The following is an 11,953-nucleotide window of genomic DNA, read 5'->3' as shown; positions in this document are numbered from 1 at the left end:
CCAAAACTGCAAATCCACCTCTTTGCTTCCATCAGCCGTTGTCCACTGATCCCTTCAAGATTTCACACCTTCAAATTCACATCAATTACAAGCATCAAACACATTCAAAGCTGTTCAAATCACAAAACCCATCTGGGTCTTGTTTATTTTCAATCAACAAGACACCACAATGATGGGTTTTTAGTAAAGTCTTGATTTTTATTAGTTTAATCTTGGATTTCATGACATGGGTTTGGTGAGAATCATGATATTTGATATGGGTTTTGTATAAAGATTTGAATTTGATGTGGGTTTTTGTTAAAATCTTAAATTGATTCAAGATTTTGAGGTTTCAAGATTGGGTTTTTAGTTGATTTTTTAGTTTAATCTTGGATTTTATGATGTGGGTTTGGTGAGAATCATAATATTTGATATGGGTTTTTTATAAAGATTTGAATTTGATGTGGGTTTTTGTTAAAATCTTGAATTGATTCTTGATTTTGAGGTTTCAAGATTGGGTTTTTAGTTTTAGGGTTTTAGTTGGTTTTAGATTAATAGCTTTTGACACTGCTCCATTAGCTTTAATTTAGTTAAGAGATCAAGATTTCAAGTTTTTTGGAGCAGTGAAATTAAATTAATATAATATTTTAGTTTTTTTATAATAAAAAATATTAAAAATGTCTGGTGGAACACCAACTGCTGGTGGGTTAATGAGACAAAGGCATAGTCAAGGGTATGCATCAAGCGGTGATGATCTTGAGGACGATGCGTGTTCGAGAGGAGTTCGGCCTCAATCGCCGAAGTTTCCTGTAATGAGAACATGGGTTGAGGTTTTAGAGAATATACTTTGGATTGCTTCGGTAAGTTTTATAATATATTTGGGAGATTGGCATTCAAACTTGATTTATATCTTGGTTCATGATGGTAGGATTCGAAGGTATGTTATCTCATAATCTCATATTATTCATTATGTTATAATTTGGATAATAGTTTTGGCACATTAGGAACGAATAAGAATAGGCATTTTACATTTAGGGCCTTGAAAACCGAGGCATGAGTGAACTATATCAAGAACATGATTAGGCACTTTGACGCATTTAGGGTCTTGAACGCATACATAGGGGCATGTTTGTTTCAGAACCAATAATATGCTGAGAACTGCAAGAAACCGTATAATGTATTTCTGTGTAGTGTTCAAAGCAATATGTAGAAATGCATTATGTAGCTTCTTGCGACTTTCAACATATTATTGGTTCTTAAATGAAAAATCCTCTATATATAGATTTTAGCTTATTTCACCTTAAGGGTAAAGTTGTAATTTTTAATACATAAAGAAGCTTATTGAAAACAACTTATTTTACCCTAAAATTAGCATATAAGCATAAGCACTTTTCTTTATCCAAGCACTCGAACAAGTGTTTTATCTGTTTTAATAAAGCAATCTTAAAACACTTAAATATTTGAAACTTTTTAAACCATCAAATGCATAATTGAAATTGCTCAATGCAGTTATAAAATAAGTTTACATTATATGTTTTATTTGGGTGACATATTGTTTATATTTTTCTATGCAGAATACCGTTATATCTCGGGCTATTTGGCGTCAGCTTAAACGTTGCATGTTTTGTGTATACAAGTATGTTAGTGTGGGGTGTCAGAAAGTCGAGCGAGAGGTGGGAATTATCAAGTACAGACGCCCTACCGTATGTTACCATAGTCGGACTCGTATCTTTTTGTTTGTAAGAAAATTTCCCATAACCCTTTCTTATTTACTTTTATTATTATTATTATTATTATTATTATTATTATTATTATTATTATTTTGTCTAAGTAGTGTGTTTGAATGTGCTTTTAAACTCGTTATGCCGATGTTTGGATATTAAATAAGGGGTTGCTGGAAGAAACTGATTATTGACATTAATTTGAAATTACCGAACTAACCCTAAGTTTTGGTATCTGATTTTATAGTTAGATATACAAGTTAGGATTGATGAAAGAAACTCATTGCTGAAGAATTGTAAAACTGATTGTTGAAATAAGTGCAAAATTACTAAAATGCCCTTAACTCTAAGCACCTCATTTTGATTATCTAAATTTTTTTAAGGTCAAAATAGTCATACTTGGATTCAAGCAAGGATGGAAAATTGAATGTTGAAATAAAGAGTAAATTACCAAAATACCCTTAACTCTAAGCACCTTGTAGTTATTTAGGATCACAATAAGATTTTGATTCAATCAAGGATGGAAAACTGAATGTTGAAATAAATGTTAAATTACTAAATTACCCTTAACTCTAAGCACCTTAATTTGGTTTTGTAATTATTTAGGGTCACAATAAGATTTGAATACAAGCAAGGATGGAAAACTGAATGTTGAAATAAATGTTAAATTACCAAAATACCCTTTACTCTAAGCACCTTATTATGTTTTCCTAATTATTAGGGTTAAAAAAATCAGATTTGGATAATGACTTAGAAGTTGCTATAAGAAAACCTATTGTTCAGATACATGTGAAATTACGTTACTAACCCTGAGTATTATTAAGCAAGTGATTATCTGATTTATGGCTATTCAAATGACAATAATCACTTTAAATTTTCATTTCTCTAAGTTCCATTTTACTTTGCAGATTCTGTTTTGCTTTGTGGCCAATTTGGAGTTTCTTGACCTTCCCACTTGTGGTAAATAAACACGATTCCGTCGATTTTATCGTTACAAGAACGTGAAATTACCAAAATACCCTTGACATTGTTTTCTATTATCTTTGCAGTTCACGTTGTTTATGGCATGCATGGTTATACTCCCATACATGGTTCTTGGGACATTCAAGCAGCAGCAGCAACCATCAGACATGTTTCGTATCGATTAGAATCCTTTGTTAATATTCACATTGTTTTTAGCATTTTGCACGCGATCAAAGGTTTTTTTTTTTGTCCGGTAATTATGATTTTAGTTTGTAAGCGATATGCCGATACTAACAACCGAGCAGGCAGGCGAGTGTTTCTTGAGTCAGTTAGTCAACCTCTTTTATTTTGATTTTGTTTTTCATTTTTTTTGAAGTAGAAGAATCTGAGGTGATGTTACTTTAGAACAGAGAGAATTTAAAAAAGGTTTCATAGTGATTGATAAATAGTTTCTTGTGATATTTGTTTATTTTCACTTCTTTTTAAAAAACAAGATGGATAATGAGACATTCATGTCATGATTTATGACGAGCATAGATGCATATACGTGTATGTGCATATATACGTATATGTATGTGTATACGATGTGACTGTGGTCGCCTGGTTGAGATGGTTGTACTTCTTTCTATGTTAACGAGGCATAATATGTTTCGTTCGTCAAACCAACATCTCATCTTTCTATACAAGTTGAGTTCTTTTTATATGTGTAGCTCGGACAACTTGCGATACTCTAGTATGTTCTGATTTTATGTTTATTACTTGTATGCATAGTAATACATTAAAATTCTCAAGCTTGTGAAGGTATAATAAATTTTTTTTTATAAAGATAAAAACTAAATTCTTTATGTAAGAATTTAAAATTAAAAAATAGTTTGTAAATGTGCTTTGAAATTTTCATTAGAATTTTAACATTCTCAAAACTAAAAAGTGTTCATCAAAAGATCCAAATACCTAAAGAAAGTTGAGTGAATCAAAAAAGCATTGAATAAATTTATTTATTTAGTAAAGTAAAACATTTAAAATAATTGATTGCTATTTGACAAATTTAAAGTGTGAGGGTAAAAAGTGAAAATATATGGGGTAGTTTGCTGTGTCAGAAATTACCATTAGATACCTCCACTTTAACCTCTTTTGACGTTTTACCACCTATACTTCTTGCATTTGCTGCATATATAACCCCTCAACAAGTATCTTCCAACACTTTGAATTTGATACAATCTAAAACATCAACGGTGACAAGGATTGTGCCGAGAAAAAAAGACCTTCAATGAAAGGCTCTCGTGTAACCTAAATTTAATTTTGCACAATTAAAGGATAGTATATCGAAAGCAAAATAATATAATGCGGGAAAATTATTTAATAGTAACCAAGTTTATAAGTGTCAACTAAAATTACTTAAAGTTGTATTTTCATTTTCTTTCTATTAAAGTCACTCATGTTATGTTAGTGGTTTCGATCATGCGGTATATTTAAATCAATGTTTTGTATTTTAAAAACCATGTAACCGAAACGTTAAATAAATAAATCTCGATTACTATTTTGTCATTCTTTGTCTAATTTTACTTAAAATGAACTATTATGAAACTTAGATCATCATTTAGTAAAGTTTTCATCACCATCACTTTCTCTTTCAAGTTAAATTCTAAACAAATAATCATTAAATACTAACCAAGACTCGTATACTTTCCATTCAAATAACTTTCTTTTAATAGCGTTCGAAACAATCCCAAATACTCAAGTGAACCTTCTTGATATGAGACGTCAACCGTTTATACTGATTTTGACACTACAAGCCTAACTCACACAGAAACATCATCAAGAAGAAAACCCTTCACCTCGTTAAGTTAGGTTTCAAACCAAAAACCTTAAAGATCCCAATCTTAAACTATCACCTCTATGTCGTCGAACCAGAAGGCCCATTGCTCAACTCAAATCACTTGAATTTAAGTTTTTTACTTTAAATTCATAAAAAGTCAGAAAGATCAGAACACTTACAAAACTTGACTTCAAATAAAAAATTTTAATTTTTTTTTTGTTAAAACATTGGGTCCTAAAACATTTAGAAAAGTTTGATTACCATATAAGTATTTAATGAATTTTCTCCGTAAAATAACATAGCCGTCGATTAGGGGTGTGCATAGGACGGTTTTGAACCAAACCCATAACCATAACCGATATGTTGGTTAATGAATATCTAACCATAACCAACCCATTATGGCGGTTTTTGTTAAACGGTTATGAATGTTATAACGAGTCAATTTGGGTCGGCTAACCGTAACCAAAACAATGCATCTGCGCCTAAAAGTTTGGTACCAAACATTACATAAAAAATGACATTACATAGTCCAACAAAATGTATAATCCATAATATTAATACCAAATATAAAATAAAAAACGACAACATGTAAACCAACAATGAAATTCAAGTTAATTTAATAACGTTGAACAAAAACCATTAAAATGGTATAATTTGACCATCCATCTGGTGGGAGTTAGGGGGTGCTTGGGATTGCTTATTTTCACCAACTTATAACTTATTAATTTTTTAAAATGTATTAAGGTGTTTGGGATTGCTTATATTATGAGAGGAAAATTTTTATAAGTTACATTTTATAACTTATTAACTTACTGAAAAGTTATAAGGAGGTAAAATAAGGAATCCCAAACACCTCCTTAGTCTCAAACATATTGTTGGTTAAATAAATGGGTTGATTCGGTTATAGCAAGCTTGAAATTATCTTTAACTAAAACCATCCTGTATTTGATGAGTTTTTGAAAATTCACTTAACTAACCCACCGGTTATGTCGGTTATTGGTTAAAATTGGTTCGGCAATTAAGTTGCTCACCCCTACTGTCAATTAGGGATGAGCAAAATCGGTATGGTACCGAAACCGAACCGGTACCGGTACCGAAATCGGTACCGATTTGGTACTGTCGGTACCGAATTGGTACCAAGGTTTTGAGTTTTCGGGACCGGTACGGTACCGGTACATGTACGGTACGGTACCGGTATTTCCCAAATTTTACCTTAAATACCGGGTACCGTCCCGGTATCGAACCGAACATTTCGGTACCGGTACCGGTACCATAAACTTGTGATTTTCGGTACCGGTACGGTACCGAACTCATCCAGTGTCGATTATAAACTATGAGAAGTTATAATAATTATTACAAGCAACAACTTCAACCTATAAAGACTAAAACTAAAAACATTTATTTCCGATTTAACCCCTCTATCTTCACATACATAACCAACAACACACACACTCTGTTTATTTATTGTATTTATTATCTCTAGGGTTAGGGTTTCATCATAACAATGGAGGAAATCACAGAAGCAGTTGAGAACATAACCGTCACAACCGACTCACAGAAGAAGAATCGGATCCAAGTATCCAATACAAAGAAGCCGCTCTTCTTCTACGTCAATCTCGCTAAAGTATTATTATTATTATTATTATTAAGTGATGGATTTGTGTTTAATTATTATTATTAATTGTGGTTGATTATGCAGAGGTATATGCAACAGCATGGTGACGTTGAACTGTCTGCCCTAGGAATGGGTGAGTGTTTAATTGTGTGTTGATTTGTTGAATTAATTAATGCGGTTATGGATCACGTATTCGGTGTCGAGAAGAACGATTGAAAGTAAAATATCGAAAAATACAGAAATCGAAAACATGAAAAACAGAGTATTGGTAGCTTGGTACTGATTGTGTTTGGTCGGTACCGGTACCATTAACAATGTGAAATTATTAAAACCGAACAGTACTGATACCGAAAATTTGAAATACTGAGTACTTGGTGCTGGTTTTTTTGTTGGGAACTGGTACGGTACGGTACCACTGAAATACAGAAAAATACAGAATGGTACCGGTGACAGATTGACAGAAACATGAAAACTCGAGTACCGGTACTATTAAAATACCAAAACCGAATGGAACAGATGTCGAAAACATGAAATACTGAGTACCGGTACCACTGAAAATACAGAAACAGAATGGTACCAATGCCAGAAACATGAAAAGCCGAGTGCCGGCACCATTGAAAATACTGAAACCGAATGGAATAGATGCCAAAAACATGAAAATCGGAGTAACGGTACCGGTTGTGTTCGGTCTGTACCAAACAACGGCGAAGGTTGCTTAGGGCCGGGGGCGGCCCGGCCCCCCTGTTTTTTACGCATTAGTGTAAATTTATTCGTTTTCGTTCCAAATTTTTTTATACGTAGTGTAAATTTGGCCGTTTTCGGCCAACATTTTTTATATGTAGTGTAAAATTTAGCCATTTTCAGCTGAAGTTTTTTTACGTAGAGTAAATTTTAGCCGTTTTCGGCCGAAAATTTGAGCACGTCCTTCTTCGTTTGTGAAATTTTGTATACATTTTGAGTCCGGCCCTCCCGGTGTCTTAGTCCAAGCTTCGCCACTGGTACCAAATACTGTACCAAATTTTCAGTTCGGTAGTTCAATTGAAAATACTGAAACCGTACGTGTTTTATGTTAAGTTGTTGCATTAATACATTTATGAATCACTCACTGTTCAAATTAGTAGTGTGTTTATACATAGTCACCGAGGACGAAGAATACACGAGAAGATGATGAAATGATTTGAAAATTTGATCTGTGCTAGATTTTATGTGTGTTTGTGTTATGAGATTTGTAAGCTCTAAAAAGGGTTGACGTGAAAGGAAGAGGCGACCACTTTGACCAGAAGAGTTTTTAAAATCCAAAAGGCAGAGGCAACTAACAAAGAGATGAGAATTCTGGTGACATAAGTTAGCAGCACCTGATGTCCAAACCGTTTGACCTTCTTGTCAACGCCCATGCAACTAAGACTAGTGCGAGCCAGAGGCAATTGTGGACCCCCCCCCTTTTAATCTGTACACAAAATACAACACCTTTGTCCTCAACGGAAACTGCCTCTCGGTCAATATCAGTGCGCGTACACCCCAGCCGGATACCAGGCGTTCAAACATAAAGATTGTCCTAAGCCCTGACCTCCTGGATTCATTTCTAAACAATTCGGCATGTTTAAGGAAGGGGAGTGTGAGGGTGCAGTTGAAGCCTGAAGGCGGCAAGTATGAATGCCAAAGCCGATACTTGATACTTGAATGACCTTGCTGATTCAAGTATCTGCTTTCGCATTCATAGTTGCCGCCTTTACCTGCACCCTCACACTCCATTTCCTTAAACACGCCGAATTGTTTGGAAATGAATCCTAGAGGTGGGGGCTTATGACAATCTTTATGATGTTCGGACGCCTGGTATGAGTGGTATCCGGCTGGGGTGTACGCGCACTGATATGGACCGAGAGGCAGTTTCCGTTGAGGACCAAGGGGTTGTATTTTGTGTACGGATTAAAAAGCGGTGTCCACAATTGCCTCTGGCTCGCACAGTTCTTAGTTGCGTGGGCGTTGACTTTTGACAAGAAGGCCAAACGGTTTGGACAAAGACATCAAGTGCCGACTTATGTCACCCAGATTCTCATCTCTTTGTTAGTTGCCTCTGTCATTTGGATTTTAAAAACTCTTCTGGTCAAAGTGGTCACCTCTTCCTTTCACGTCATCGCCTTTTTCGGTAATAATGAAGTTTTGGTTTCTTTCTATGATATCATGTTTTTTCCCTTTACATTATTTTATATTTATAAAGTTGATTTATTTCTAAGAGAAATAATACATAGGCAATACTCGATACATAGTGACATATTTTTTTCTTCACCTTTCTTATTATCTATTGATTAAAGAGTACCATAATATGCAAACGGTGGTACAACGCAACAATGATTCGACCGGGAGTCTTGACAGGATTTCGACGTCGCAGAAGCGTAGGTGGATTGTCGGATGACTCAGACGTCTTTTGTTGCTTCTGGTTGCTGGTTTCAATTGACATTATTTCTAGGGTTCTTCCGTGATTGATTTGGGGGAAATATAATTATAATGTTCATTTAGGTTAATCTAAGAAGCCCTTTGATCTTAAGGCATGTTTGACTAACAACAAACAGTATCGTGGGACTTTAACTAGAAAAAATGTTGTTGGTATTTCTGTTGCAACGGTAGTTAGTAGTAACTGTACTGCTTAATGCTTACACATTGTTGTCATGTTGATAAGTTATTTTGGTTATCTTTGCAGCTATTGCCACTGTTGTCACTATTGCGGAGATTCTCAAGAACAGTGGATTTGCCATTGAGAAGAGTATGAATATTATATATAACTTCTAAATGTTATCATTCAAGTATGAAATGCATGTATTGTTTGTATTAATGCTGGTTCAAAAAATAATTGCAGAGATTATAACATCCACTGTTGACATAAAAGATGAATCTAGAGGACGTGTCATCCAAAAAGCTAAGGTAATTCCATATATGGAAGTTATACATTAAAGATCTAGTCATAGTTATTAAAAGTGAACAAACACACGCCTAGGCGCAATTTTTAGGTGAAGCGGTGTTTTCCCGCTTTTAAATGATGAAGGCGCTTATCCAGGAGAAAATATCTGATTTTTTGGATTTGTTGATCTTTTCTGATTTTTCTGATCTCTTTTTACAAAATTTAACAAGGATCACCTAAAAAAGGTCAAATTACGTAATTTACTCCAACATTATTGATAAATCTTGATTCTGTATACTATTTGTGTTGTATATTCTAGTTATTTTAAAAGGTAATTTTTTTTTGTACTGGTTAGATGTATTTTTTCGCTAAATGTATTAAATTTTTACTATTAGTATATTTAATATATATTAATGTTTGTTTCCGGTATTAATTTATTTAAAAATTTGTTTTATTATGTGCACTTTTTTGCGCTTGAGGTCTGGGCGCTAGGCGCACCTTCATCTCTTTAGAGCGCTTCTCGCATTTGATAACTATGGATCTATTAGTGCTTGATTCTTAATTTAAACTTGTTTTACCTCTATAACTCATTTTATTATAAGAGGTTTAGATTATTATCATAATTAACACAGTATTTGTTATTTTGTTTACACAAAATTACAGCAAATGCTCTTTACGTTTGCATGAACTTGCCGGTTTCATTCTTTATCATGCTTATCATCTTTTGTCCTTTTGCAACACATATTGTTCTTTGGATTAACGGGTGTTAATTCTTTTTGTTAAGTCTAGTTGTGTGCGCGCTGCACATTAGGGTAGATTTGTCCTTTCACCCGTTCAAGGATTAATTTTTTATTTTTTAGATAAAAGATGGGACCCAAAACATTAAACTAATTACACAATAGTCTTTGAAAGAGTGAAAGGACAAAACTACCCTCATGGGTAGTGCACATGACTAGACTTAACGTAAATAATTAACGCCTGTTAGTCTAAAGGACGATATATGTGTAACATAAAGAATGATAAGCGTGCTTTTGAAGATAAAGGATGAATCTGCAAGTTCATATTGTCACTTGCTCGTAAAGAAATTCGATAACGTAAAATGTTTCTGCTTCTTAAAAGATCTCTACCCAACATGTGATGCTTTATACGAAAAGTGATAATGTTATTGTTGTGATGTTTGTTTAGATTGAGATAACATTGGGGAAGACGGAAAAATTTGACGAGCTGATGGCTGCTGCGGAGGAGGAAAGGGAGCTTGCAAATGGTGAAGAGCAGAATTAAAAGAGGCTTTTACAAGTCGTGTTTGTTTTATGATAAAATTGGTAGCATTTAGAACAAATGTTTTAGTTAGAGATCTTATTACCATTCCTATGTATTTGTTTGTTTGATGTTATTTCGTTATGCTTGGCAAAAAGCAACCCTTTTTAGAGTCGGGGGGGGGGGGGGGGGGTGCCGATGTAACTGTTGAAGACCGTACTGATTTGGTCCCGTGCAGTTTTGGTTGGATTGTCGATTTCAACAGTGTGGGGGTCGGGATGCAACTGTTGAAGACCGTACCAGGCCAGTAACGTACCATTCAAAACCAGGCAAGAAGGTGGTACATTAATGGTCCGGTCCTGTGTATTTTAGTTGGTTTGTCAACTCGGTCTTGAACCTCTTTTGAAAACATCAACCCTAATCTACACACTTAAAATCGTGTAACCTGAACACGGCCTGTGTAATAATCAAGATGTAAACTTGTTAATCGGGTTGGTGGGCTATAAAAATTGGTTAAATGGGTTAGTAGGTCCGATCTGTTTAACGAAATAGGTTGGTGGGTCGACTTCTTTAACTAATAGTTACAGATACTCTGCCTGAACACAACTTGTTTTTTACCCAAAACTAGATTTTTTTCGTGTTGTGTTCGGTTCTAAATTGACCCATCAGTTTTAAGTTCTGAATAAAAATAAACAAAGAAAATATGAATTCAACCCTAACTCGATTACATCAAGTTTAACCCGCTAACCCATTTATTTAACATAACATGTGTTGTGTTTAGGTTATATGGGTTCAATTTGTCTGGTTAGGGTTAGTATTTTTTATTAAACTGATCAGATCATGTTTTAGTTAGTGACTGGTCTGAGAACAGACTTGCTTCTCCGGTTCAACAGGTAGTCACTATAACCAAGCGGCCTAAATGAAAGCGGTTTAAGTGAGCACTCAATCAAACTGGTTGTTAGACAGCTTTTAATCCGACCTGATTATGAGAAAGCTTAATATTTCTTACACTTGTTGACTTTTACATGTTAATAATTGGTAATAGTAAATACACGACACAAGTTTCATGTGGTCATACATATTATTCCAAATTCTTTTATTTATTCAGGCTTGGACTAGACTATAACCATGACCTAATCAAACCGAAAATTGAACATTTCTTATACCGAAACCGAGACCATGTGCATATGTAACCAGTCCCGATGGGCTTAATCCGAATCATGTTTTGCACAACGCCAACATGAAACAGCTAAAAACCAAAAAAAAAAAGCAAGATTAAGTAAATGCTATTAAACATATTACTAAATTGAACGAAGAATTTGAAACAAACAGGTGGACGTGCCGGAGTGGTTATCGGGCATGACTAGAAATCATGTGGGCTTTGCCCGCGCAGGTTTGAATCCTGCCGTCCACGTTTTAAATTTTTTAACAAAAGATTAACATTTTTATTAGCAATTTCACTCTATAACTCAAAATCAAAACCCCCCGAATCAAAAAATTTAGGGTTCGTCGGACAAATTAAGCAGTCGGATCCGACAGAAGCATGAATTGAACCGTCAGATCCAACTGTTTATTATTACGTCGGTTTGTTTCATTAATCTGTTTGAACAAAACAACCGTAAACCGTCGGATCCGAAGGAATAGCATGCTTCATGGCACGTCTTGATAGGGTCATTCATCAGTCGCATCAGGGATTATTTCAATCA

The 11,953-nt window shown here is 34.5% G+C and overlaps 2 protein-coding genes and 1 non-coding gene across 3 annotated transcripts; all 3 read left to right on the top strand.

The window, feature by feature from the left end:
- The first annotated feature begins 364 nt into the window (after window positions 1-364).
- Window positions 365-3,039, top strand: LOC143582059 (uncharacterized). The gene is made up of 4 exons (XM_077064708.1): window positions 365-916; window positions 1,554-1,718; window positions 2,609-2,660; window positions 2,750-3,039. Exons 1-4 carry the CDS (start codon window positions 657-659, stop codon window positions 2,846-2,848), a joined length of 576 nt encoding a protein of 191 aa, XP_076920823.1. The 5' UTR covers window positions 365-656; the 3' UTR covers window positions 2,849-3,039.
- Window positions 3,040-5,980: 2,941 nt separating this feature from the next.
- On the top strand, window positions 5,981-10,363 carry LOC143582058 (uncharacterized protein At2g34160-like). The gene is made up of 5 exons (XM_077064707.1): window positions 5,981-6,103; window positions 6,179-6,227; window positions 8,793-8,855; window positions 8,949-9,013; window positions 10,176-10,363. Exons 1-5 carry the CDS (start codon window positions 5,984-5,986, stop codon window positions 10,269-10,271), a joined length of 393 nt encoding a protein of 130 aa, XP_076920822.1. The 5' UTR covers window positions 5,981-5,983; the 3' UTR covers window positions 10,272-10,363.
- A 1,216-nt stretch (window positions 10,364-11,579) lies between these two features.
- TRNAS-AGA (transfer RNA serine (anticodon AGA)) lies at window positions 11,580-11,661 on the top strand. The gene has a single exon. It is a non-coding gene; the product is annotated as a tRNA-Ser (tRNA).
- Window positions 11,662-11,953: the final 292 nt, after the last annotated feature.

Source organism: Bidens hawaiensis, unplaced genomic scaffold (assembly GCF_021521415.1).
Source record: "Bidens hawaiensis isolate Kalapana, Puna unplaced genomic scaffold, B.hawaiensis_p1.1 tig00031429_1, whole genome shotgun sequence".
Classification (NCBI taxonomy): Eukaryota; Viridiplantae; Streptophyta; class Magnoliopsida; order Asterales; family Asteraceae; genus Bidens; species Bidens hawaiensis.
Note: the sequence above shows the minus strand (reverse complement) of the source record. Positions and strands in the feature narration are given on the sequence as shown.